At 44.0% G+C, this 26,714-nt stretch overlaps 1 protein-coding gene across 1 annotated transcript; it reads right to left on the bottom strand.

Moving 5' to 3' along the window:
* Window positions 1–11,479: 11,479 nt before the first annotated feature.
* On the bottom strand, window positions 11,480–26,442 carry EIF3B (eukaryotic translation initiation factor 3 subunit B). The gene is made up of 19 exons (XM_056502895.1): window positions 25,854–26,442; window positions 22,521–22,713; window positions 21,408–21,527; window positions 21,259–21,316; window positions 20,488–20,616; window positions 19,329–19,486; window positions 18,591–18,722; window positions 18,422–18,488; window positions 18,275–18,321; window positions 17,310–17,520; window positions 16,697–16,769; window positions 16,139–16,261; window positions 15,886–15,964; window positions 14,936–15,074; window positions 14,612–14,737; window positions 14,055–14,132; window positions 13,575–13,683; window positions 13,127–13,244; window positions 11,480–12,046 (listed from the first exon to the last, which is right to left on the bottom strand). Exons 1-18 carry the CDS (start codon window positions 26,290–26,292, stop codon window positions 13,141–13,143), a joined length of 2,385 nt encoding a protein of 794 aa, XP_056358870.1. The 5' UTR covers window positions 26,293–26,442; the 3' UTR covers window positions 11,480–12,046; window positions 13,127–13,140.
* Between the last annotated feature and the right edge of the window lie 272 nt (window positions 26,443–26,714).

The following is a 26,714-nucleotide window of genomic DNA, read 5'->3' as shown; positions in this document are numbered from 1 at the left end:
CTACAAGAAAGATGGAAAGAAACTTTTTACAGGAGCACATAATGGCAGGACAAGGGTGAACAGCTTCAAAGTGACAGAGGCAAAGTTAGATTAGATATTAGGAAGAAATTCCTTACTGGGAGGGTGGTGAGGCACTGGTGAGGGTTGCTCAGAGAACCTGTAGATGTCCCATCCCTGGAAGTGTTCAAGGCCAGGTTGGATCAGGCTTAGAGCAACCTGGTCCAGCAGAAGATGTCCCTACCCATGGCAGGGGGATTGGAATGAGATGATCTTTAAGATCACTCCCAACCCAAACCATTCTATGATTCTATAAAATTTACAGAGGCATTAGGTGGCTGTGACTGATAGGAAACTGACACCTATTTTTAAGTTTATCCAGAAGAAAAGGGTGCTGCTGCTTTTTCTGGCATGGAATGATACTTAGAGGTGTCCTCATGCAGCTCAGTGTTGGTGTTTTCCAGCCCCATCAGGCTGTGACACATCTCCATGTGCTTCCTGAAAGCCTCCATCGGCTGTGCCCTCAAGGTGTTCATTACTCAGTCATGCCTCAGGCCCTTGGTGTCTCTCTTCTGCAAGGGAAGACGTTTCTGATCTGATATCAGGCCAGGGGAAATTCTGTGAAACCCCCCCAAAACTACTATGGGACCAGGCCACATGTTACAAGAGACTCTTTTATAGGACTCTGCTTCTTTCTGCAGTCTTGTCAAGTTCATCATGCACTGAAGAAATCTGATACAGCTTTATGATTGCTTTATTAGCAATAACTAGGGTTCATTGCTATGCTTTTGTGAATATAAAGGGGAAACCGCATTGCAGGGAGATCTCTTCTGCCTTTGCACCCACCAGAAGGAAAAAGGTATCTGTTTTCTGTGCTTGTTATCTAGAAATAACCTTGGCTGCTGGTAGCAGAGGCCTATTATATCTCATGTATAGTCTGTTAGAGAACTTGACTATTTTTATTTCATTTCTTGCCAGATTCACTGACAAAAGGAACAATCCCTGGGGCAGAACAATCAGTGTTTTAAAATCTTCACCCTGCCTGTCTCTCCATTTTTTTTTTTTTTTTAATTACATTCAATGGACCATAGAGCAGAGCTGGGTGTCCTGACACAGCCTCAGAGGCTGCAGTGACACAGGCTACAAACTCGGTCACCTCTCTGTGAGAGACAGGGCTCCCCACAGCAAATGCCACCATTTGATGTCAACTCTCTTTCCAAGGGCAGGTTTGTGAAATTTAGCACATTTTAAGGCTGAGGAAGATGCTGAGAAGGGCAGAACCCAGAGTCACACAGAGAGGCTCATGCAGAGGAACATCTTCAGCTTCCCTGCCTGCCTGCACTGCCCATCAAACTGTGCTTCCCACTGTGCTCCTCTACCAGCATTCCTGAGCCACGAGAGACCCACCAAGCACCCCCACAACCCCCCCACCCAGCCCCTCTCCCACTCTCTTCCCTCCATTCTAGCTCCTGGCTCTACCTTGCAGAACCCTGAGGCTGGGGCTGACTGCACTTTTCTCCTCCTGGTTCTCAACTCTTTCCCTCAGCTCTCCCCTCATCCATACCTGGCACATCATCCTCTGCCTCTCCATTATTCTGCCTCGTTTCTTTCACCTTCATGTTTCTCTTCTCATCTACAACTCCCACAATTTGCTTTCCACTGTTCCCTTCATCTGCATTTCCTCTCTCACTCACACCTCTATACTAACCTGCACTGCCCACTCCTGAGATTTGTTATTTCTTAATCCACTGCATCTCACCACCCTCACCATATCTCCAAGGTCCACCTCCTTGGGAATTGTTTGCTCTGGTACCTGTGTCTCGCTGTTTTTGGCTCAATAGGCAGAGATCAAGGTTATTTGAGATTCTTCAAAGGAGGCATTGGCTGGGCTGATGTGTGCAGTCATAACAGTCCTGTTGTTGACCCCTAAGGGGCCCTGGAGAGATGCAATGTTGATGTGGCAAATGTGGATGTGACAGGGTTTTATTGCTCAGGGGCAATCACCATGGCTGGGTACTCTGCAGTTCATTGAGATTCTGGTGGAGAATCCCAATTAGGAGTGAAGGAAGTGCTGGTAAAAGACCTTTCATTAAGCCCTCTCTCCATCAACAGTAGAATCAATAAGTAATTAACTTGCTAGAAAAAAAGAATTTTTGCAAGAAAATCACAATTTACACAAATGCACTGGCAGTGTCTCAATTCTGCTCATGAAAGGAGCCTGCCTTTCCCTCCCTGTCTCCTCCTCCCCACTATCCTCCAGAAAACACATCTGTCATGCAGCAGTGAGAGCCCAGCACCAAGGCTTGAGGTGAGGTTCATAAATGAGGTTGTAAAGCATCCATAAAATAACCAGCGTGGCAAAGAGCGTGTCTGCAACCTTTCTGATTTCCTAAGGGAGAGACAGCTTATGACAGCACACAGTCACTCTCAGTCCTTCTTCCTCCTGCCCCAAAAAATTTATTGTCCAATTTCAGCCAAATCTTATAGAAGAGATGAAACATTCAAAGGCATTAAGTTAATTTAAAAACTCACTGGTCACCTGCAAGCTTAGAGACTTACGACCCACATCTGCAGAATTTCTTTAACCCTATAGAAGCTCCTTCCTTAATCCTCTGAGAGGCAGAATGAGCAGATCTTTCCTGTTCATGTTAAACACAGAAAGCAGCAGCAAAGCACAACTGCCATGTGAGCAAGTTTCCCCAAAAAAGATGCTTGGCTTCCTATTGGTTTTGTGCTTCACCCCATAATTTCCTCCAGTGAGTGCAGTGTCTCACCCCACAGTGACATGCCCGAGGAGAGAGGCAGTGTGTGCCATCCAAGAAGGGTGACAAGAGGACTGGCACACAGGTGGGTTAACTGCTCTCCTAGGTGTTCAGAGCCAGAGCTGCAGTGTTTAAATGCTTTCTACAGCTACATCTGCTCTCCAGCATTTCACAAATGCCCTTATCACCTCCTCCTTTTTAATGGGGAGATTTGTCTCTACCTCAATTAAGTGACTTTTCCAACATGGCAGCTTTGCTGTTACTTTAGCATTTAAGTGAGGTCTATGCTTCCCAATGAGAATGGTATTTTAATTCTTCACCCTTGTCCTCACAGTAAGCACTTAATTGGCTCTATATTTGTAGTTTTCATGGGTATATTTTATTCCTCTGGAGCAGAACAGCTACAGGGACTACTTTACCTGTTGGAGCATATGCAAAATTGGTTGCACTGAAGCCAGAAATGACTCCTTCTATCCGACTCTTTGTTGTGGACATACATATTTCCTCCTAATTCAGTCCAAAAAACCACAAACTTTTGGGCAGGCACAACAGCTGTCTGAATGATCTATACCTAATTACATTCCCTGTGATTTTCTCACTATGTTTTAGAAATTTCCTGGGCTTTGGAAGGACTCGCAAGCTGTTTGAATTCTGATACATCATCAGAATGAGCAGAAAAGCACAGAGCTTTATTGGATTTTCTAAAGGCAGGCAAGATGCAGGAGCCTACTGAAAGAAATATCCTTCAATATCATTATTTTATTGGACTCTGAACATGAAATGATTTGGGTTTTTTGTGTCTGCTGAAGAAAGGAGTAAATTCACTCCCTGACCTTTATCAAGAAATGTTACTGGGCTTCTAAAAATCTCTTAGGTAGCATACAAGGGTGAAGTTTGATGTGAAACAGAACACTGGTGCCTGACTGCTGTGAGAAGCAAGGCTGCAGTCACAGCACCATTTTGTGGTGATCACAAAATGCAGGCACTGATTAAATTCCCAGTGAACCTTCCCCCAATCTGCAGAACACGGCTCAGCGAGGCCACCAGAGCTCCCTTGATAAGCCTGGAAAACCACAGAGCACAGGGAGAGCTGTGTGAGCAACAGAACCAACAATGTGACCTCGGGAGAGCTCCTCAAAGCTCTGCACCCCTGCTCAGGTGGGTTGCACCTGCCAGTGGGGGAGGGAGAGGCAGAACAAACACCACATCTCCCTCACATCTCCCCCATGTCTCTGACAAAAGGAAAACCCTCTCAGGCCTCTCACCTTCAGCACTGTCACTTTTCATCTGGGTGACAAGTGGCCTCTGGGCTGTGCAGTTCTGTTCACCTGCCAAAAACATTTATCTAAGCAGGGAAAACAATTCTAATGTGAAGCCTTTAAAAAAATGGAAGGTTGTTACCTGGGTTGTTGTGTGATCAAAAACCATGTCAAATACAATTTTTTCCTAGGGATCTGTTATCTCATGAGATGCCATCTGGGTCTGGGCTTGGATCCATCAGGACCACCCTCTGTGATGGGATAAGGTCAGAGGGAGAGCCCCTAGGTCTGGGTTTGGGTAACAGCCTGTGGGGATTCCTCACAGCACCATCCCAAGCCAGAGGAATGCTGCACTACAGCTTTGCTGGAAAGCACTCATACACACAGGGCTGAGGCTGACAGGCTGGGTTTTGCAACTGATGCAGCAACTTCTGCAATTTGGAGAGCTGAAAGTCCTTGGAAGGGCTGTTGAGCAGCAGAACGGTCACTGGTGTTGGGTAAGAGCAGAGCCTGCAGGGACACAGCAGACCCTGGGCAGGCAGGGAGGGAGGGACAGCACCTCTTACCTCAATTTTCAGCTAAGATTCAGACACAGGAGCTGGGAAAGAAAATAGTCAGGTTCCTCAGCAGCAAAATTGCCAGAAGCCTTTTGTGCAGAAGGACTGAGAGAAATATCTGCATTGCTCAAGGACAGAAACTTCATTCCGTGTCTGGCTTTTTTTAAAGCAAAAAGCAAAGTTGAGAAAGGAGCTGCAGCAGGTTACAGAATGGTTCTGTTTCTTCTCAGTCCTTTAGGACTTATTTCAGTACATGATTATCACAGAGTATAGTTACTATGGAGAAATGGGGTTCTTTCTGCACCACCGAGAGGGCTCACAAGGAGATGCTCAAGGGAAGGACAGAGAGCCCTGTGCCTCCTTCTCCAGAGCAGCTGTAATGCTCCCTCAGGTAAACAGGTTGTTAGATAAGCAATTAGAGCATAGAATTACCCACTGGTGCCCCAGGAGAGAGACAAATGTCCAGGACAGGTGCCCATGAGGTCCAGAAAACCTCAGAACTTCGGGGTTACTTTTTCTTTTGCATTTCCCGCTAAATTCCAAGTCTCTAACATGTATCTCTTTGATCTGCAAGTTTTCAATTACCAGAATTACTTTGTTGTTGTTGTTGGTTTTTTTAATTCTTTCATTTTCACTGGTCCAGCTCGGGCTTTAAAAGCTGAAGCAACACAAGAACAAACTGCAAGGGGAACTGCTGCTTTGTCCTTGGTGGCAGCTTCTGCCTGCATAAGACAGACTGACACGTAATCATGTGCACAGGCGAGTGTGACAGGAGGAGCAGAGCCTGGAGAATGAGGTCAGCCTGTTTCCTTGGGAAGTTTGTCCTGTAACACTTTCAGGCCCCTTTTACTGAGCCCATGTAACAGCCAAGCTCACACAGCGTATCCTTCCATCCTTTCCCAACCTGGGGCTAATGCCTTGTCTAACTAGCAGTATTCTAAAAGCACAAATCTTCTGCTGTTTCATGGAGGCATTAAAAAATAACAAGCCACAAGCAGAGTCAATTTTGAGTCAGGATTAATAAGCAGACAGAAGCAGTTCTAAGTGAATTCAACTGGGAGTAAAAATAGCAGGGAACATGAATGCAAATCAAAATGCACCAGGAAATTTAAGTACTTTGACTGCCCAGTCAATTAATTTGCTTCCATAATTACAGTTATTTGCATTATTAAGAGAAAAGCATTCTCATAGACAGAAGTTACTCAGACTAATGTAATGCACATTTCCTTCCCAGATTTCCATTAGAGAAAATAGATCTTGGGGAAGATGATGCAAGTCTGAATAAGGTGTATAAAAATAAAGCTGATATCCTTGTGAGATTAATGGATGCTTTAAAATAGAAAACAAGAAAAAAAAAAAAAAGGATATTTCACAAGTAAGGTGCTAAACAAAAATTGCATTTGTAATCCATAAAGGGGAAAGAGAGATTCATGTTCTCTTTGCTTCTGAGGGCTGCTACCATGTGATTATTGTGTAGAGACAAGATATATTAGACAAGACAGAATTAGTGCCTGTTCAAGAAGGGTTCAGAGAGAGATCAGCTGAAGCACAATAAAAATAATGAGATTTACATCGAAAATGAAGGTAAATAACAAGGGCACAATGAAAATATGTAAATATATGTACCAATGTAGGAGAGATAAGTGGGAGCCTTCTGCAATTCCTGCCTCTTATAGAGGAGAGCAAGAGGTGGAAGATACAGGACTGGAAAATAAGAAGTGCCACTGCATGGGAAGCTGTGTTCCTGCTGTGTCTCAGGAAAGAAAGGAGGTTGGCAGGATTTGAAAGCAAGTGCTTGCACATGAACCAGAAGAGCCAGAGGCTCTTGGTGGCCCATGGGGAACCTAACAGACTCCCTGGTGTCCATCATGGGGGCTCCTCTGGTCCCAGGCACAGCCCAGACCTTACATGTATGCAGGTACAGCTGCAGCTCACCTGTGCACAGGTACAGCCCCAGAGCTCACCTGTACACGGGTACAGCCCCAGCTCACCTGTGCCCAGGTACAGCCCCAGAGCTCACCTGTACACGGGTACAGCCCCAGAGCTCACCTGTGCCCAGGTACAGCCCCAGAACTCACCTGTGCTCAGGTACAGCCCCAGCTCACCTGTACCCAGGCACAGCCCCAGAGCTCACCTGTGCCCAGGCACAGCCCCAGAGCTCACCTGTGCTCAGGTACAGCCCCAGCTCACCTGTAACCAGGCACAGCCCCAGAGCTCACCTGTGCCCAGGTACAGCCCCAGCTCACCTGTATGCAGGTACAGCCCCAGAGCTCACCTGTACACGGGTACAGCCCCAGAGCTCACCTGTGCCCAGGTACAGCCCCAGAGCTCACCTGTACACGGGTACAGCCCCAGAGCTCACCTGTGCTCAGGTACAGCCCCAGCTCACCTGTAACCAGGCACAGCCCCAGAGCTCACCTGTACACGGGTACAGCCCCAGAGCTCACCTGTGCCCAGGCACAGCCCCAGAACTCACCTGTGCCCAGGTACAGCCCCAGAACTCACCTGTGCCCAGGCACAGCCCCAGAACTCACCTGTAACCAGGCACAGCCCCAGAGCTCACCTGTGCCCAGGCACAGCCCCAGAACTCACCTGTACATGGGTACAGCCCCAGAACTCACCTGTACATGGGTACAGCCCCAGAGCTCACCTGTGCTCAGGTACAGCCCCAGCTCACCTGTACACGGGTACAGCCCCAGAGCTCACCTGTGCTCAGGCACAGCCCCAGAGCTCACCTGTGCTCAGGCACAGCCCCAGAGCTCACCTGTACATGGGTACAGCCCCAGAGCTCACCTGTGCCCAGGCACAGCCCCAGAGCTCACCTGTGCTCAGGCACAGCCCCAGAGCTCACCTGTACCCTGCTGCCCTGCTCTCCCACTCTGCAGGCAGTGAGTGCAGCTCCCTCCTCCCTCTCAGCACCTCTGAGGGCAAAGGGCCACCTGCACACACAGGCACAGGTGGTTTCTGTGTGCTGAGGCCACCCAGAGCTCCCTGCAGCAGGGCTCAGCTCTGGGCAAGCACCAGCCACAGTCACAGCTTCTTGCTGCATCTCTTCTGCTCATCAAACTCAAAACATTAGAGCTTTAAAGCCTAGAGTTCAAACCAGTTAATTCTTCCATGATTTGCACTTTTGTCTTGACAAATTCTTCCTCCCTCTGCTCTGTTTCTGTCTCTAGCACAGCAGGGCTCTGGCTGATTGACAGGGAAGGTGGCAGAGTGAACTCAGCTGTGTCATTGCTGCAGCCAGCAGGAGCCCTCGGAGGTCTGGGACCCTGGTACCCACAGCTGTAGAGCTGAGCACAATTACAGATTTCCCTGGTGTTCCCAAAACACGGATTAAGGTTATCCATGACAAAGAAAGGGAATTGCATTTCACTAAGTACCCATTTTGTTTAATCCCAGGTAACAGCCATTATGAGCCTGTTCAACCAGATCTGAGCAAGTTGGCCCTGATCTGTGCAGGTCCCACAGGGCTCCTCAGGAGCTGGAATTCATCTGGAATTCATTGCAGGACTGCAGTGATTATAAAGTGGCAATTAAGTGCCAGTGCCTCGTGCCACAACTCAGTCAGAAACACCCTGCTCTGTTTGAAACACAGACACAACTTGACTCGAAGATGTGAAACACAAGGGCACAACCTGTTTGTCAGCATTAATAACAGACAAGCACGTGTATTAGAGCCTGCTTAAAGCACAGGTGAAGCCTGAGAGGAAACGCTGCTGTGGGGTTAATGGGGCCCCCTGCAGCTGGGATCCTGCTCTGGCCCTCACTCACTGTGGATGAGTGGCACAGTCCCAAAGCCTGGCAGAGGGTCTGTTTGAAATTCCACCCAAGAACTGCCTCTGGGATCTCAGATAATAACAGAGATTTGAAAAATTCTATTTTCACCTTTCCATGGTTGTTTTTGCTCTCATAAAACACAGTGACATCCCCTTAGCAGCTCCTGGCAGAAGAGCTGATGCTGCTAAAACATTTCATAGGAATGATGCTGTGCCCAGTGAGCACTTATCAAAACAGATTTGTTCTACAGCCTCACCAGTCACAAGCAACTAGTTTCTATAGGAACCAGATTTAATTCCACAATAACGAGCCATGTACCAATTAAATGAGGGTTTCACCAACAGCTCCCAGTCTCAAACACTGTAATAGACAATTTTGAGTAGTTCCAGCCTCAGTAAAGGAATATTTCTTTGCTGTGGACGTCTCTGAGAACCAGGTGAACTCCCTAGCTTTAGACAGCTTTTAATATTCACAAGAATAAGTTAATTGCAGTTTAACAAGGCTGGGGGATACTGCTATGAGCAGCTCGTTCCCACATCTCTTAAAAGCATTTAAAAATATTATCCTGTACACCATAATCCCAAATTCTACAGGAGGTGGAAGGGATCGTGCACGTCTCTTGGACAGATTTAAACTCCAGAATGGTCCAGTTAATCACTGCATCTGGGAGCCCCAGCCACAGAGGGTAAGAAAACAAACCCAAAGGAGCAGCATGTGGAGCCAGGTCACACTGAGTACTAAGGCTTTTCCTTGCATTAGGGAGGAATGCAAGGTATTCCACATATTATTGACTTTATTTTAAGTGATTCCCGTTCGAGCAGGGGTTTCTGTGTCTGCCCCAATCCTGTGTCAGCACACTGTGAGAGCAGTGCTTCAGTTTGACTGAGAGGCGTGGGGTTGAAGGTTAAAACTTGGGAGAGGATTACATTTTCAAAGCATTCCTCCTACTGGGATCAGCACAGAGATGCTGAGGCCCTGCAGGAATCGTGAGGACTCCGGTAGGACTTTAATCCCAGCTGCTTTTGGCTGCTTACTGTGAATCTGCCACTCAGGTCCCAAAGAGATGGGGACAATGAGGATCATTGTGACACCACCACAACCAGCTTCACTCACCCTACTGCACAATTTTCTCTGCAGATTACTTTCACACAACTTCTGCTTTAAATATGCACAGATAGTGGAAGTCTGATGTTTCCCCCCTGCTTGGACCAGGGAGCCCAGGACCACCAGGAATCCATGCACTACAACAACCCATTAAAAAAACTCACAAGACCCCCTTTTGTATTCATTATTTATTGACAGTAAAGGAGTCAGAGCTCATAAAAGTTACAGCAAGGCTTAATGAAAAAAATATTAGAATTTAAGAAGTTAAAACTTAGTAGAGCAAGTGACCAAAATTTGTTCTGTGAAGTTGCATTAAGGGCTGTAGATGGTTAAAAGGTCATGAGAATATTTATTACAAATCCAAAATAAAGACAGAGTGAAGACTAGCCCAGGATTATACAAATTGGTCCAGTTAATCCTGCTATTTAAGAGCAATCATTAAAAATACTTAATACAATACTTAAAAAAAACCAAGGAGAGACACTATCTTAATGCTTAAGGTTTGTTTCCTTTCCCACCCAAATTCTGGACCCTTAAGGGCACTCAGTGGAAGTACAAGTGCTGTGGGAAGCCTTTTTCCCCACCATACACAGCTTTAGACAATAGCTACAAACCTGCTTCTGCTTTGGCCATCCTTCTGAAGCCCTTCCAAAGGCACAGGCTGAGAAGCAGTGGCAGAAAACTCAAAGCTACACAGATGATTCAACCCCACAGGATCCTCCTCCCTACTCCACCACCTAGTGCTATTCCCAGATGTGGCAAAGGGGATAATTTACCAAGTACATTCCCATAAAGCAATTTCAGTAGCACATAATTTGCAAAAAAGCATGTGAAGCATGAAACACAAGAGAAAGGATAAAGTAATTGTGGGGAGTGATGTCAGAAATGGTGGTGTTAGATGAGAAAAGGCCTGAACTGCAGGTCAGTACAAGATCTCTTCCAAAGCTGCTGCTGGAACAATTCTGGATGCAATTTTTGTGTTGTTTTTTCCTCCACTGATGATCCACGCTTCAGAGAAACATCTTAGAAGAGAACCCAATTCATTCAACACTGGCATTAAATTTAATTACTTAGGAAACAGCCAGGAATAAAACACAGTAGCCTATTAAACCTTCATTGCTTGAAGACAGGGGGAAAAACCTTCCAGCTCCATTTGTGATTCAAAAAATGGTTGAGAAGTCAGCTCTTCACAACAAAAGGGTCGTAAAAATGATTCCTGCTATGCAAGTTCATCATTCTTTACCATGAAGGTGGTGAGGCCCTGGCACAGGGTGCCCAGAGAAGCTGTGGCTGCCCCATCCCTGGCAGTGTCCAAAACCAGTTTGGACAGGGCTTGGAGAAACCTGGGATAGGGGAAGGTATCCCTGCCATGGCAGGGGTTGGAACTGGAAGAGCTTTAACATCCTTTCCAACTCAAACCATTCCATGTTAGTTGTGCTCTAAGTTCTTCTGCACTGCTTTTCTAGAAAGTATTTACTTCCAGTTCAGTTGAGAAATGAGGCTGGGAAATAATGTGGAGTAAACTTAAACTGTATTTCTCTATATGGATTATGAATGAAAAATGCAGAAAACTGGAAATTAATACAGACTTTTGGAAAAACAGCACATGGTGATTAAAGAGTGAGTTGTTGAAACTAAGTCAGTACCATTTATGGGAAAATGACTTTGAAAACTTCCTGGTGAAGAGGACACAGGAGTTAATTGAGGCATTTGTGCATTAGCTATACTAACCCAGTAATTCTGAGGCTTTTATCAGTTTGCAAATGGTTTAAGAATCCAGTCATTTTCTAGTCACTCCACCACCAGGAGCAGGTCAATGTGACAGACTAATGAGATGCACCATATTGTAAAAAACCAAGCAACCACAACACAAAGCCAGAAGGACCATGAGGAACTGAGATTTGAAAAAAATCCAAAGGAACCATTAGGCAATACAGCAAGCACACTCTCATTACTGGGTGATGTTTGACTTTGATCATTCATGGAATAATTCCCTACAAACAACACACAGCCAGCCTGGTTTTAGTATAGGTCTGCTTTTATTTCCATATTCAGCTCTTTGAGGGAGACATCCTTTCACAATCTGAAAGGAGGAGGGTATAGCCCACTGTAGTGCTGCTTCAGCACACTAAAACACATCATACAAGAAATGGTTCTGGTGACTTTTCCCCAACCCCAACCAACACCTGTCCATGCCCTGGGGACACAGAGAGAGTCCTGGAACCCAAACATCGTGTGTGTGAGACAGGGGTGCACTGGTGAATCTCACCTCACTGGCAAGAGGCAAAAATTGCCAGCTGGCAAGGACTGCACAGAGTCGGGAAGTAAATACTGGTAGTAGTGGATTTAAAAAGAAAAAAAAAATAATAATCAAATCCTAGAAAAAAAAAAAATATAAATTTAAAAGCAGCGCCTTTCCAGTATCTCACTGCAGCAGGCAGCAAGACTTAAAGGCACTACAATGTGTCAGAATGGAGAAAATCTGGTGCATCCACCCTTCCAGAGTGCAAGAATATGGATTAAGAATTCCAAAGTTGATATAGGCTTTAGGAAAACAAACTTCTTTTCAGCACAAGATCTGGTGGAGCTGCAGGAAAAAAAAAAAAAAAAAAAGAGGTGAGTTAGTTACTGTGCTTTTGTACAAACAGCTGAGTCTCAGAAGCTGAGCTGGTGAAAGACTACACCAGCTTGTTTCACCTATTCCTAAACCCATGTGGTTTAAATCTATACACTAAGCAGCTTCTCTCCCTCTTCCTTCCATAAAAACATCTCCCACATATGGAACACATAATCCAGACTCAAATATAGTCAAAGGTATCAAGGCTATTATTTTTCTACAGCTACAAAAGGCACATGTTGCACCTGAGCTCTTGAGATATCTGGAGGCTGAAGAACTACAGGGTGACTTACAGCTGCATATTCCCAGTCTCCCCTTCCCCTTTCTTAAGTGAATCCTAAACATGACAGAGCAGGAACCCACTGGAAGTTTAAAATCCTGTCAGTGTCTGTGAAAGTATTTTCCTCCTCACTACAATGTCAAGCTCACTAAAGGACATTTCCTACAACAGGGGCTGGAAGTAGCCTCCATTGCCAACATAAAATACATGAATTCATAAGAAGGAGCTGGGAAAAACACTGAATTAAATACAAGATTTCCCAACAAGTCATGCCAGTCAGTACACAAATCTGCTACCACGTGAACTCTATCCAACTTTTCTAGAAAACAATAACTGAGTTCATGCAGATATTTAAACATCATCTCAAAATTTTATCAGCCCAAAGACAAATGCTATAATCTTTAATACACTATTTAAACTCTGTCCAGTCTTGGACTAGCATGCAAATCTTCCAGAAGGCAAAATTCTTATCTCATACCAACTACAATTCCTCCTGCTGACAGAATTTACAGGTCTGCAACACTGTGTTCATAAGCTGACCCTGACTCTGTTGTGGGTTTGATCTCTCTAGCAAGACAGGATGGACAGAATATTCTGTTCAGTCCAACTCACAAATCTGACTGTCTGCAATTACTTTTTTAAAAACCATAAACCAACTCAGAGAACAACACATTCACCAGTGCAACAGACAGACATAACTCCCTGAAGTCAATTATCAACTCTATAGCAATAGTTGAAAGAGAGTTTCTCTCAGAGTTATGTTAACTTACCACAGTTTTATTAATTACTCTGGTTCTGCAAGGGTAATAATTTCTTCATTGATAAAAAATTCCACAGTCTCCTCCTCCCAGTCATCGACATTGCTGTCCAGCTCATCTGTGTCTACCCCTGCAATGGAGAAAACATCAACACTGAACACAACAAACAAAGCAGCAATGGGATGATTTGCTGCTCTTGGCAGAAACAGCCCTTAGACAGCAGCGAAACAAGGGGAGAGGTATTTGGTGCTTTAAATCATAACAAGTACACGTGAAATGTATTCAGAGGCAACCAAGGCATCACTGCCTCCTACTACAGTTTTATCCCAAGGTCAAGCCAATCTCTTTTTTCCCCCTTAAATCCTGCCACGATTCAGGATAAAGAAGTACAAAAGCCCCCCAGAGGGCAGGGAGCAGAGGGGGCAGGGAGGGCTGGGCCTGCAGGAGGCTCGGGGCTCACCCCCGCGCAGCTCCAGGCGCTCGTTGCGCTGCTCCATGTACAGCTCTTGTGCCATCTTGCGGTACTTGCGGAACTCCTCCATCATCGTGCGCCGCCGCTCCACCAGCTCCTGCGGGGACACAGGGGCTGCTCAACCTCCCTGGGCCACACACACCCCAGGCATTCCTGAGCAAGCTTCTCTTCCCTAATCAGAATGCTGTTCTGGTGAAGAGACCTTTTTTCTAATTGAAAGACTAATTTTCTAATTTAAACACTAATGCAGCAACATGCTAAGAACTCCAAAATTTTACCACAATGTAACACCCGTTCATCTCCAGACTCATTACAGTAGCACCTCTCTGAACCACCCATTGGACTAATTCTAACCATCCGGATCAAATGAAGACTTGTGATACAGGAAATGTAACTTACATATCCCCAGCACAAACTAAGGATAGGCTATGAGAGTTTAATCTATATTATATTTTAAAAGTGTCTTGCCTTTGAAGCTTTGGACTGGCTCAGGCGATCCTTCTGCTCAAATATCTTGGAGTATTTCTTCAGATCCTTCTTAATTTGCTGTGGAACAGGAAATTTTATTTCAACTGGAGTATCAGACTAGCAATTACAACCACCATCTTCTCTAAGAACTCCCTTGGTAGGCCTAAGCAGGCTCTGTCCTTCTGAAAAACATCTCTCTGCTAGGCAATTCCACTTCGCCATAATTTTGTGCCTCCTGGCTTATAGATCATGTAAGTGCTTCTGTACACAAACAACTAGCCAAGTCTGAAGAGCAAAATTCAATTTACTCTTCTTTATACCCTTTCATCATACCCTAACTGTAAGAACAACTGGTAACCACTTCTATTTTGAGCTTATAATACAGTTAATATCTGCAGACATTCCCAGAAATGAGATCCCACACAGCAATGTGTTTATGCACACATTCAGGGCAAAAGGCAGTTGTGTAACAAACCTCATCCTCAAGAAGAGGGAGAACATTGAGTATGCTTTATACAACAAATCCATGTCAGCACAAAGTCCCTGGCATACCCCACCTTTATCTGATCCTCACTGAGCAGGGTAGCTGGTCGTGGTCTCCAGAGCAGCTGACAGAACCTGTCTTTGTTGTTTTTCTGAAGCAGACGGCCTTGGAAGGTCCACAACCAATATGCATTGTCCACCTGGAAGAGCAGTGCAGCAGCTCAGCCAAAATAAGCTTTAACTTAACACTGGAGTGCTCAGAAATTAATATTTAAAACTGTGGCGGAGGTTAAGTCATTCAACCAGTGACAGGTGCTCATTTTCTCTTCCTAATCAACAGCCCTTTCCAATATCACTGCACCAGCAAGCAGAGGTGGGGAAAAGAGGTGCATCAGTACCTTGTGGCTCCACCAGGACACAGAGGTGACAATGTATCTGCCCGTGGGGTCCCACTCCACGTCCGAGGCCGTGTAATGCTCCGCGATGTTCATCATGGTGCAGTCAGACGTGTCAACAAATGCTAAGGCACCATTCATGCTGCACAGGCAAAGCAAGACACTGCTTTACACACCTTTAAAAACATTCCACAAGCTGTATCTCTGCAACTCCTCATTACAAACAAAGCCTCACAGCAGCCAAGAGGCAGGTTTGTACCAGTCTCTGTGGCTGGAAAGGAACGTGGTGGATAAAAACAAAACACCACCTAAGAACAACACTTCTGTTTCTATATTTAGGGACCCTTAAAAATACAAATAAAATGGGTAAAAGTCACAGTAAAAAAACACTCTGGGCAAGCTACAGCCAAAGTTTAACCATTATATGTTTAGACATAGTAGTAAAGAAGAGATTAAAAAAAAGATTTCTAAGATGAACAGCAGTGCTTGTTTGAATGCACATGAAAGCAAATATTACTTGACTGGTTTACAGTAATTTTCACTTGCTCTATAGTGAAACTTTCTTGCTATTCTTTCACAAAGCAGCACTGTCATTAACAGGTATTGCCTGTGAAAGGGCACAGGGTGATGAAAACAAATGCATCACAAGAGCCCTAAGCATGTCCAAACTGGATTGGCTCAGAGTCAGGATTTAATTTAAACAGCTGGAAGGTGTTTCTAAATATCCACTTTTCTGTTGAAAAACACATTCTTTATTTGGTGTGGCAAAAATAGGAAGCAAAAGCTGCAATGGACTAAGATACATCATAAAGTTGCATCTCTGCTCTGCACAGCTCTATTAGGATTACAGCAATCAGCACTGACAGGGACACAAAACATTTCTTGGTGAGATATACTTCTCTTCCTCTTTTAAAATCAATGTGGTGGTGTTCAGTAACCTGTGAAACACTCACCTTCTGAGGCCAGCCAATACTACAAACTGTCCCTGGGGACTCCAGAATATCGTGTTTGCCTGCTGTTTGTCAAATGTTTCTGAAAAGAAACAAGGCAAATTCAGAAAAAGATCTCAATCTAATGCCATCAATTACAAGCACCAACCCCAATAATATCTCTCAAAAATCACTAAGAGCTGCAATTTTGAGATTATTGCATCTATTACCATGCAAAATGTTTAGTATCTGCATTTCTCACTTGTTTTTCACTTACTTATGAGTTCTATCTTCCCGTTGTTTTTAACATGGTAAAAGGAAACTGAAATTCGTGGAGTTTCTCCATGCAACACAGCAAACTTGCTTCCATTTGGTTCCCAAGCAAAGGCTATGATGCTTTCTGTAACAAAAGGAGCCATAATTCAGTTAAAGGACAATACAAACCTCTGATTACAAGTAGTTACCAAAGAGGGAACTCATTAGTTAATAGACTTTCTTTTAAAATACAGGTTGATAAGGCAATTGCAGGGAGTTTGTGTTTCTAACTACAGCTCTAAATCTTCCATCAGCTACAAAATACATTTATATTATCAGCCCTACCACTTTTATTAATAACACATTTCCAGCTCTGTCATTTTTCAAGATAGTCACAAGCACAAACAGCAACAGAAGTTTTGATTTCTCATTTTTACATGAGACATTCTCCAATATTAAAATCCAGCTTTTTTCCAAAGGGTAAATTCCTAATTATGTTATGTGTTGACAAGAATTTTTAAGACATAAGCAACTCTACAGAAAAGTTCAAGCTCAAAAGCAAGGAAATACTTGGCATTACCTTTCATTTCCACCACATCCACTGGCACCTGTTTCTCTCTCATGCGGAATATTTCAAAGTTGGTCACTACTCCCTGCAAAGGCCAAAATCAGCTCATTACCCAGCACAAAAACAGCAGAGTAAACAATGTTATCACTAGGCATAAAAGGAAACTCCACACTTAGCCTGTCAGGACACAGGATGAGAATGAGTCAAGGTTTATTCCTTTAATGAGAGCAGATAAATACAATATACCTCCTTACTAAAAACATTCCAAATTTGTTCTGATAAAGAATAATTTCAGAATTGTAAAAAAGCTTTTTTTTTTTTCAGACTGTTATAAAATTTAATGAAGACAGATGAGTATGTGGCACATTATGCAGCTTGACCTACATGATGTTCAACAGCTGCTTAATGCTAAGCAGAAGAGGTGAGGCACAGACCTCTCAGAGACCAGGGGGCCACTAAAGTCAAAGCAAATTCTGGATGCAAACATTACATACATTCTGCTTTCCACATGCTTCAAATTCAAATAGAAAAAAATTAAAAATTTACACTGCCTTTATTTAAAGACAGTAAGAAAAGGAAGCATGAGGCAGAACCAGATTTTCCCAATAAATCAGAATCCATGTACCTGTGTGCCTTTGGGAGTCCTGTCTACCTTCACACACAGGTAGTCCCCGTTCTTCTGCCAGTGCAGTTTGCAATCTACCACGTTGAACAAATTCCGCACACGAATTTCTTGTCTGGAAGGCAGCTGCATCAAAGTCACTCTTGCTGGGATGTCTTTGTCCTCAGGCACCCAGAAAGCAATTATATTACCACCTGGAGACCATGAGAAGTCTCTATAGGAACAAAGTTAAAAATATGCCAGTTCAATTTCAGTTAGAGATCCTACAAACAGAAAGCACTTTCTTCATTGTATCTGAATGTTGCACAAAGATCAACTCTCCATAATAAAGACAGGCACAGATACATAACTAAGGGGCATTTAATAATGATAACTAAAGAGATTTTTAAGCAGCTATATAAATTTACTATATCACCAATGTTGTCTCATCAGTACATCTTACCAAAAAGCAGGGGTTGCACACAGAGTAACTGCCAAAGATCTAGGAACAAATGAGCCAAAATAAACCCTATTAAATTACCATAGAGACCATCTTCCTGCACCTGGGTACACTTAATTTTCCTGTTGTTTTACAGAGATGTGCTTTAAAAATTCTCACAGGAGTCAATGTGTCTTGTGCAGACACAGCACACTGCTCTAAGCCAGCACAACCACCTTGTTAGGGAGATATTCCCTAACAAACTGCATTCCAGCCTGGCTTTGTAGACAAGGAACAGAACTCTCAAGCTAGACCCTGGATGAAGTGATACCACAAAGAGGATTTCAAAGCACAGAATCTATCAAGTGTGTTCCATCAACAAGTCAAGAATTTTCCATTTCTTTTTGCCACTTTGTCTAATTTGACCACCTCAACAATAAAGCTCTTTGCTCCAGGCAACAGTTTGAAAATGCCTCTTGCCATAACAAATCCCCAGACTAAAAGATTCCAGCTAAAGAACACAGTTATGATTACAAGGGAACAGACTCACCTTATTCCATTGATTTTCAAGCTCTTTTTGTCCAACAAACCCATTGACTGAAAGGTGAGAAAAGGATGAATTTTCAAGTTAATAACATTCTTACATTTACACATGTATTTTCTACACTCATTATTATGCAAAAAGGCAAGAACTTACAGGTGTTTCATAGATGCTGAGGGTATCTGAAGTCATTCGAGCAAAGAATTTACCATCATGACTCCATCTAAGCAAGAAAGAAAAAAAAAAAAATTAAATTGGAACTGCCTTTTTATTAAATGAAGTCTGGGACCACAACTCTCTACTCTAATTCTGTTTCTCAACCTACTTAAAAATAGGCCAGTGGGCTGAGTTTTCACAGTGGAACCCTCTCTTCTTTTGGCCAGTCAGAATATCCCAGATGATGATAGCCTGAGGGTCATCCTGTGTGTCCATCAGAGGGCTGAAGGTCACTAAATACCTACAAAAGAAATGATCCAATTCATTACTGAAACTTCATCTAACATGTCAGTACAGCAGGCTTTCGTCCAAGTGATATTTAAATACCAGGCACTTTAAAACAGCAGCTGCTCTAATGGGATTTTTCAGGGGAGGGAAAAATAAGAACAGTATGATAAAGAAGGAGAAAGTTTCCCTGGCATCCATCTGGCTGAAAAGGTTCCAGATTTGCATTCAAGTCTTTCCATATTGAAGTTACAAGGGAGGAGAACTCACCAATTACACTGTTACTTATTACATAGTTTAGACATGAGACTAACACTGGTTTCAAACCAAAGATCATTGACCTTATCCAACCCAAACTACAGGGATGCTGGGCTTCTCCACTGAAAAGTAAATAATCTCTTTAATACAAAAAAGCATAAAACCCAACTGCTTCCAAATGTGTTACTTGAAAACTCAAATGAAAATACATCTCAGACCTGGAATTATCTTATCCTTCTGTCCAGAGCTCTTAAAAGTTAAAAAAAAATCTTAAGAAATTAATTTCAGCACTCCAGATTTGGAGGATGCTGCTGATGCCTCATGCTTTTGACCCCTCAGCCCAAAGCAGTATCATGCTCTGTACCTTTCACAGGGTGAGAAGTCAATAAGCTGCACTCCTTGATGACTAAACCTTTGAATCTGCTTGAACTTCTCTCCACCCCACAGAGCGATGCCCCTCTGGTGGAACGTAGCCAGGTAGGTGCCTTTGGGAGACCAACGGACATAGGTCTCTGTCCACCTCTGGATTTAAAAAAAAATACACACAGAAGTTTAATTTCATGCTTTGTCCCTAAAAGGGAAAGAATTCATGCGTGGCTTGTAGCAGTACATTTTGTAAATCCCTTTACTAAGTGAAGATCTCAGGATCTGTGGTAATTGTGGAGCTTTATTCTGTGCTCATAATGTACAGTGCATATTCTTCAGGTTGAAAATTGTCAACTAAGACCTTTTCAACTTATAGCTCAAAGATGTTTTTCAGGTACAGTGACATCCTTTGTGTAATAACAAACCCACCTAACACCCTGGATTTCCTTCTTTCAGCCTTGATAATAACATACTGTTCCCAGAAGTAAGGGTAATTATTTCAAATTTCTGAACAACACAGCTCTGGACCTTTAGCTAAGTTAGAGAGATCTCAGCAATACAGACCATGGTGATGGGCAAATATTCTCACCATCCCAGAGCCAACTTCCTCCTACTGTAATGCAAAATGGTTATTAAGGAAAATGCTCCTGGGTCCTAACAGTTCCCAGCAAGTCCAGTGCCTGCAGCAGACAGGCAGACTAACTCTCCCTTTTTTATGCCATTACCAAACCAGCTATTCCTCTTTAACACCTCTGTGGTCAGCACAAAAGCAAGGAGTCATCTGAAGCAGCAAACATAAGCACATATTCAGCTCGAATGAATAGTGCTCCTCAAACTCTGACTTTGCATTCTCAGGTCTTTTTGAATCACCTATAACAGAGAGATGAAGGAAACTAATGGGCATCATAAACCAGTTAAAAAAAAAAACAACCAAGAAAACACCACCACAAACTCTTAAAAAGTTCACTTCACAGTTCTCTTACCTAAGCAGCTAAGTCTAATTCTAAAGGATGTGATTTCACCACTCTTCACAAGGAAGAAGAAATTATTTCAGAAATGAAAGAAAAAACCCTTTTTTTACTGAAAAAGCTGCAATGTCATAAAATGAAGGAGATTGGCAGTGTATCTGCAATCTCCAGCACTACCAGGACACTTACTGCTCTGTCCTCAATTTGAACAGGTTCCTTGATGTCATTCCAAAAAATGGATGTCCTATCTCCTGACTCAAAGATCACACTGTACTGATCCCTACAGTCAGGGTCTTCCAACCAGTACCGGAGATTCCCCTGAGAAAAACAGAGCAAAAGATTATCAGTGAGTCAGAGGCTAAGTCAACAAGTTCCACTAATTAGTATCTACCTGGCAGGTGGAAGCTGGTTTTACAGAGTGCAACTTTGGGGTCTAACCACTGCAAACAAGTTTTTGAAGTGAAATTAAACAATTCCAACTACTGCATGCTGGAGGCTGAGAGCACACCATAAACAGGTGGACCTTCAAGGAGTTTTGATGATGTTTAATACTTATTTTAAACAAGAAATAATTTGGCATTTGAAGAAAAAGCAAACAATTCTTTCTCCATCATAGTATTTACAAAGCAACTGGTAACAAACACCAAAGTTTGCCTCAAACAATTAAGAATATAAAAAGATGCTTCTGAAAAATCTATTTTTAAATGACTTGTGCAAAATTATTATTCACTCTTAAATAATAAGAGTAAATTAAGCTTCACACTATGTGCAACTATTAAGCTGAAGCACTGAGTTCCTCCCATCACTGCATGATGGTGAGCATGAAGGAGCATGTGATCAGCACTGCTATTTACAACACCATTAACACATCATTTCTATTTTCACATGGACATTTCAGCAGTGAAGTAACCATTTAAAATTAAGCTGAATATTCTTTCCACTTTTCCAAAAATTCCTTACCAAATCCTTAAATGGCTGTTTCTCAGGGATTTCCCACTCATCACTGATTGTCATGTACCTGAAAGAGCAATTTGGTTGGTTACACTCCATGCAGGCACTCAGGATTAGAATCCCCAAATGTACAGATACCACACAATTGCTGCACTCACTTATCAAAGTCTGTGAAGAGGTTGACTCTGAAAGTGTGCTGCTTATCCAGTTTGTATCCATCTGCATTCTTCACAGCATCCACGGCGTGGGAAGGAGACATGTACTCCAGGAAGATGTACCTGCAAGGAAGGAAAACCAAAGTACAAGACATTGTTGACTACACAACAAGCCCAAAATAAAGAAGAAACAATGAGGATGAATTAAGAGTTCAGTGCAGAGCATCTACAAAATAACTTCTTGTCTTGTCCCTAACCAATTAGGGTCAACAGCAAATTAATTCTGGCCACGGACTCGCACACATTTTTTAGCTGTCTAGGCCTGACCTCAATTAATCTGATATCCCTTCTGAAATGGGCCAGACACAGCAGTCAATGCAGCTCAAAACAACAGGAACGTGCAGGTTACACCCACAGCTCTTCCCAGCTGAGTAACAGGTCCTGTTTAGGAATTGCACCTTGCTGTCAAGGGCATCTTAAAGCACCACCATGGCTTTTCCATTACAGAACTCAGCTTCCTTCTGGCCACCCAATCAACCCAGCTTGGAGCCCAGCAGACTAAAACTAATGGCATCCTGAACACCATCAGTGCCTCAGAGGTATGGGCACTGAGACAGAATAATTTTCATGCTGGTATTAGAAGCAACAATCCCTCCACTCCAGAAAACTCTTTTTATGCCTTCTAAAGTATGGATTGCTCCAATACTCAGAATATATGCTACAGGTATTGACAATCTATTTTGCAACAAACAGTCCAGCCATTGCTACTAAGATTTTAGCTCAAGGGGACCTTTAACTTCTGCCATAGCAGAAAACTAAGAAAAAACTCCTCATGTAGGACAGAAATTTGTCTCCAAACCCAACTAAACTGTTTCCAGAATTAATCCCCACCACTCTCCACTATGAAGCCTAATGAGCTATTAAGCTTCTCAGCTTCCTCAGGAACTTGTTTGTCACTGAGACTGATGTCAGGACTGCAGGCTGAGGTAGAGGAAGGTGATGATAACAACTATGGGGTCACCATAAAACCTGGCCACAAAGTATTGACACTAACAATCAAAGATAAGCCAGAGCTGTGTTTCAGTCCTTTTTCCAGTTGGAGTTATCATGACTTACCCCTTTGTTTTTCCATCTGCTTCTGGATAAAATTCATTGATAATTTTGCCAAACTTGGAAAATATTTTGTGGATGACATTCTTCAGTTTCTCCAGCCGGTCTGGTCCAACCTGGGGCACGTTATCCACGACAATCACCGAGTCTATTCCATCTGCCTCCTGTGGCTGATCTTTCAGGATGTCACCAAGCAGTTCTGCAAAGACAGCATGGACAGGAAACTAAGGCACTGCTCTCATCATGAAGGAGGGAAGACAAAGATGAAAAGAACAGTGAGAGTAAGAATACAGAAACTTCAAATTTCAAGAAATTTCAAGAATGCTTTAAGAAGCTTGGTAGTGAAGGTTGGTTCTGTCAGAAAAACAACTGAAGTGAATGCACAACACCCAGCAGCACATTCTGACTAAGTGACAGGATTATGTGGTTTCATGGCTAACTTTAAGCACCCAATTCTTGAAGTCTTTCCTAAAAACATACTTTACACACTGAGGTTCTCAACACTTGCACTATCAGTTTTTTTCAGGAGATGGAAGTGGCTCACAAAGTCCTCAAAGCTGACAATAGCACAGACAAATGCATGATTTACTACCTGACCTCTGACCAGCCCTCTTGCTCAAATTATAACCAGATGACTTTGATAAAAATAAATGCAACCTGTACCTCCCTCCCAAATTACACAAGTTTTAGCATAAGTCAAAACTATCCACCATACTGGAAGCTCTACATGCCTCTGCATCACTATAATTAACAACTCACACTCCATCTAAACTATTAATTAAGCACAAAAACGAAGGTCTAAGGCAAGACACTGAAAGCCACATTTAAGCTTTGTGAAGACAAGCACACATGTTTTCACACTGGATATTCTTCAAACATATTAATTCCTGAATACCTGCAGTAAGTTTTAAGATTATGTGAAGATCACTTTAAATCACTATAAAATATAAAGACTACACATAAAATAAGTTCACCTCACCATACTTTTGAGTTAAATAAAATTTGAAGAGTCTGACTATCTATAGCATGCAGACTAGGAAAAAGAATTCAAACACACAAAGACTTAAAATATGAGAACAAACTAAAAATGTATGTACTGATATTTTGAAGACATTAGATTTTTGATGGTTTTGTAATTCAAGATTTTTTTCTGCCCAGAAACATCACTAGAAAGATCTCCAGCAATGAAGAAATATGAGAAACATACTGACTTTGAATTTCAAACTACTAAATAGTTGCTTTCTACAACTTTAAGCTTCAACAGGTTATTACACATGAAGCTTCCCATTGATCTGAGGCAACAACAATCACAAATATTTAGCTCATTATCACCAAGATTACATAGCACCCACAGAATGTTGCTGTTTGTAATATTTATCACTCAAAAAAGATCATCTCCATGTGCACGTAGGAACTACAAATAAGAATATAAAAGATATAAAATGAAAGCATGCCCCATAAGAACATTTCCACAGGAGTCTACAAGCAAAAGGAGAAAACCAAAGTAAAACACAAAAGGGTAATTTTTAAGGCTCCTTTAGCCTGTTTTTTCATAGCCACTTCTCACAAAAAGACTTTGTAGGCCAAAGAATGCTTGTTTAGATTCCTGAGCAGGAATGCAACACCCTGTATTGAATCAAAACTGCAACAGACTGAAGACAAATTCCCACACTGTGCCCTTAAATTCAAAATTGTGAACAAAGGAATCTTCAAAGAGCAAGAAGCTGGTTCAGCCAGCTCCTGTTGCAGCCAGGAGGGAAGCAGGGTGTGGTGGGTACTGGGCTATCTTCTGCTAGCAGCATTATAAGGACCACTGTCATTATCTGAACTAAAGCTTCTCTGGTACCTAAGTGGGTGTCCAACACATCCCTTCTACTTTAACTTGGATCAGCTGCTTTCCCATGCCAACAGCACTCCGGGGAAAAGAAGAGGCAGTAAAGGATCTGAGATGTTCCAGTCCTGCACCTGGTCCATCTCACAGGTGCTCCTGAAGATCTGTGTTATCCTGAGCACTGAAAGAGCCTTAGCTTGGTCTCACTGGGCTGCTTTTCTCCTTGGGGAGGCACCAGAATAATGGGAAAGGAATAAGGAAGCTCAAGAAGCAATATACACAGGTGGAAAGCCAGACCAGCAAGAGTGACTAAACTTAAACGCTGTAATTCAGCCACTAACACTGGATTTAGCTGAGAAGTTAACCAAAGTCATTAACAAAATAGGTGGGGATGGAAAATTCACCTAGCTCCCAAGAAGGAGCTGAACATGACAATCCTAGATGGACACAAAGTATATTAAGCAAGCACTTAACAGAAAGAATCCAGCTCCAAGGCAATTTTGCCAGTCTCTGTAAGAAACAAAGTAAAAGTTTGAAGAGCTGTTATACAGACTGCTAAAGTGAGAACAGCAAACACTTCCTTAATCTAGCACATTTGGCTGCTGTTTTATTAAACTAAACATAGGACTGGAACACAAGAATGCACCTGTACCACCTGTATTCCACTGCCAGGTGAGATAACTGGCTGATTCACAATCCTGTGCTTTAGAAACACCTTTTCACTTTTGATATGTGTAACAGACACTGCAATAGGCAGAATACACTCATAGGAGACACTGAAATAGCACAAATGCTGAACAAATAATGGGGAAACAAGTACTTTTTCTATTCAAAAACTAAGAAAATTTATCTGGAAAAAACCATCTGAAAAACATTAAATTAGAGTTCTAAATTCTGCATGACAAGCCCATGTATAAGCACTTATTGTCCGTGCTGTTACACAACACCTTGGCCATTTTAAGGTAGTCAATATCCACTACTTTTAAAAGAGTCTGGGCTGACATTCTTAACTGTCAGAAACGATTTTTCCCTATTTTCTTGTCACATTTCCCTATTTTCTACATCACATCTTCACGAGCAGTAATTAACTCTCCTCAAAACCTAATTACCTACGGATTTCATTCTGGGTGCATGGGAAAAGCAAGAACGATTTTTGGTTTGCAACGACCACATCAACCATTTAAAACTTCTGTTTCTACAGCTGAGTTTAACCAGCGGAGACAAAAGGAAGGGAGACTTGCTGACGATTCCACTCAGAGGGCAGCCCACAAGTGAGGTGTAACAGCGAGTTTAGAACCACTAGCAGTAGGATTTAGGACAGCAGCGTTGTGCGGTGCAGAGATAACTCAGAAAAAAAGACCATTTAAGAAGCACAGCTGCGATGCAGACGCACACAGAGGATGCGGAGCTGCCCAGCACCAGGGCGGGGGCGCAGCCGGGCCGGGGGCTCGGGGCAGAGCGCTGCCCGGCCTGGCCCCGGCGGCTCCCCCGGCTCCTCCCGCCCGCACCTTCGTCGCTGATGTCGTCCACGAAGTCCTCGGGGTCGCTGAAGGAAATCTCATCCTCGGGCTCGGCCGGGGCGGCGGGCGCGGCCTCCCCGTTCTCCTGCGCCGCGCCGGGCTCGGCCTCGGCCGGCGGCTCGGACTTGGGCTCGGCCGCGGGCTCAGAGCCGGGCTCGGGCTCGGGCTCGGCCTTGGCGGGGCTCTGGCGGCCGGACGGCGGCTGCTCGGGCTCCTGGGCGGCGGGCGGCGGCTCGGGGGGCCCCGGCGGCGCCTCGGACTCGCCTGCTCCTTCCTGCTCCTCATCCTCCTTCTCGTCCTCCTCCCGCTCCTGCTGCTGCGGCGGCTCCGCGGGCGGCGGGGGCGCGTCCGTGTGCTCGGGCTCCTCGGCGGGGCCCTGCGCGCCGGGCGGCGCGGCGGCCGCGGGGCTCTCCTCGGTGTCCTGCATGGGCCGGGTGCGGTGCCCGGGTGTCGGCGGCGGTGCCCGGTGCTCGCTGCGGGCTCTCGGTGCCGGTGCCGGTCCCGTGCGGAGCGCGGCGCGGAAAGGCGGGGGAGGGGCGGGGCGGCTCCTACGGCCGGGCCATGTGCGCCAGGCCCAGCGGCCCGCGCGCGCCGGCACCTACCAACGCCCGCAGGGCCGGAGGGGGATCTCTGTCCCCGCCGCCGCTCCCGCTCGCCGCCGCCCTCTCTCCCGTCCGCACACAAACGATTTAGGCGCCTTTTGCAGCCGCCGTCTAGCTCAGACGGCGGCGGCTTCTTCACCTTCTCACTCCACTGCATTCCAGGCACCCCTATTTCCTGACCGCCGTGGTTGAGGCCAAGATGGCGCCGCTTTCCATTCTACTGAGGTGGGGTCCGGCCGAACCATTT

This window comes from Oenanthe melanoleuca, chromosome 14 (assembly GCF_029582105.1).
Source record: "Oenanthe melanoleuca isolate GR-GAL-2019-014 chromosome 14, OMel1.0, whole genome shotgun sequence".
Lineage (NCBI taxonomy): Eukaryota > Metazoa > Chordata > Aves > Passeriformes > Muscicapidae > Oenanthe > Oenanthe melanoleuca.
This window is presented reverse-complemented; position numbering and strand designations above follow the sequence as displayed.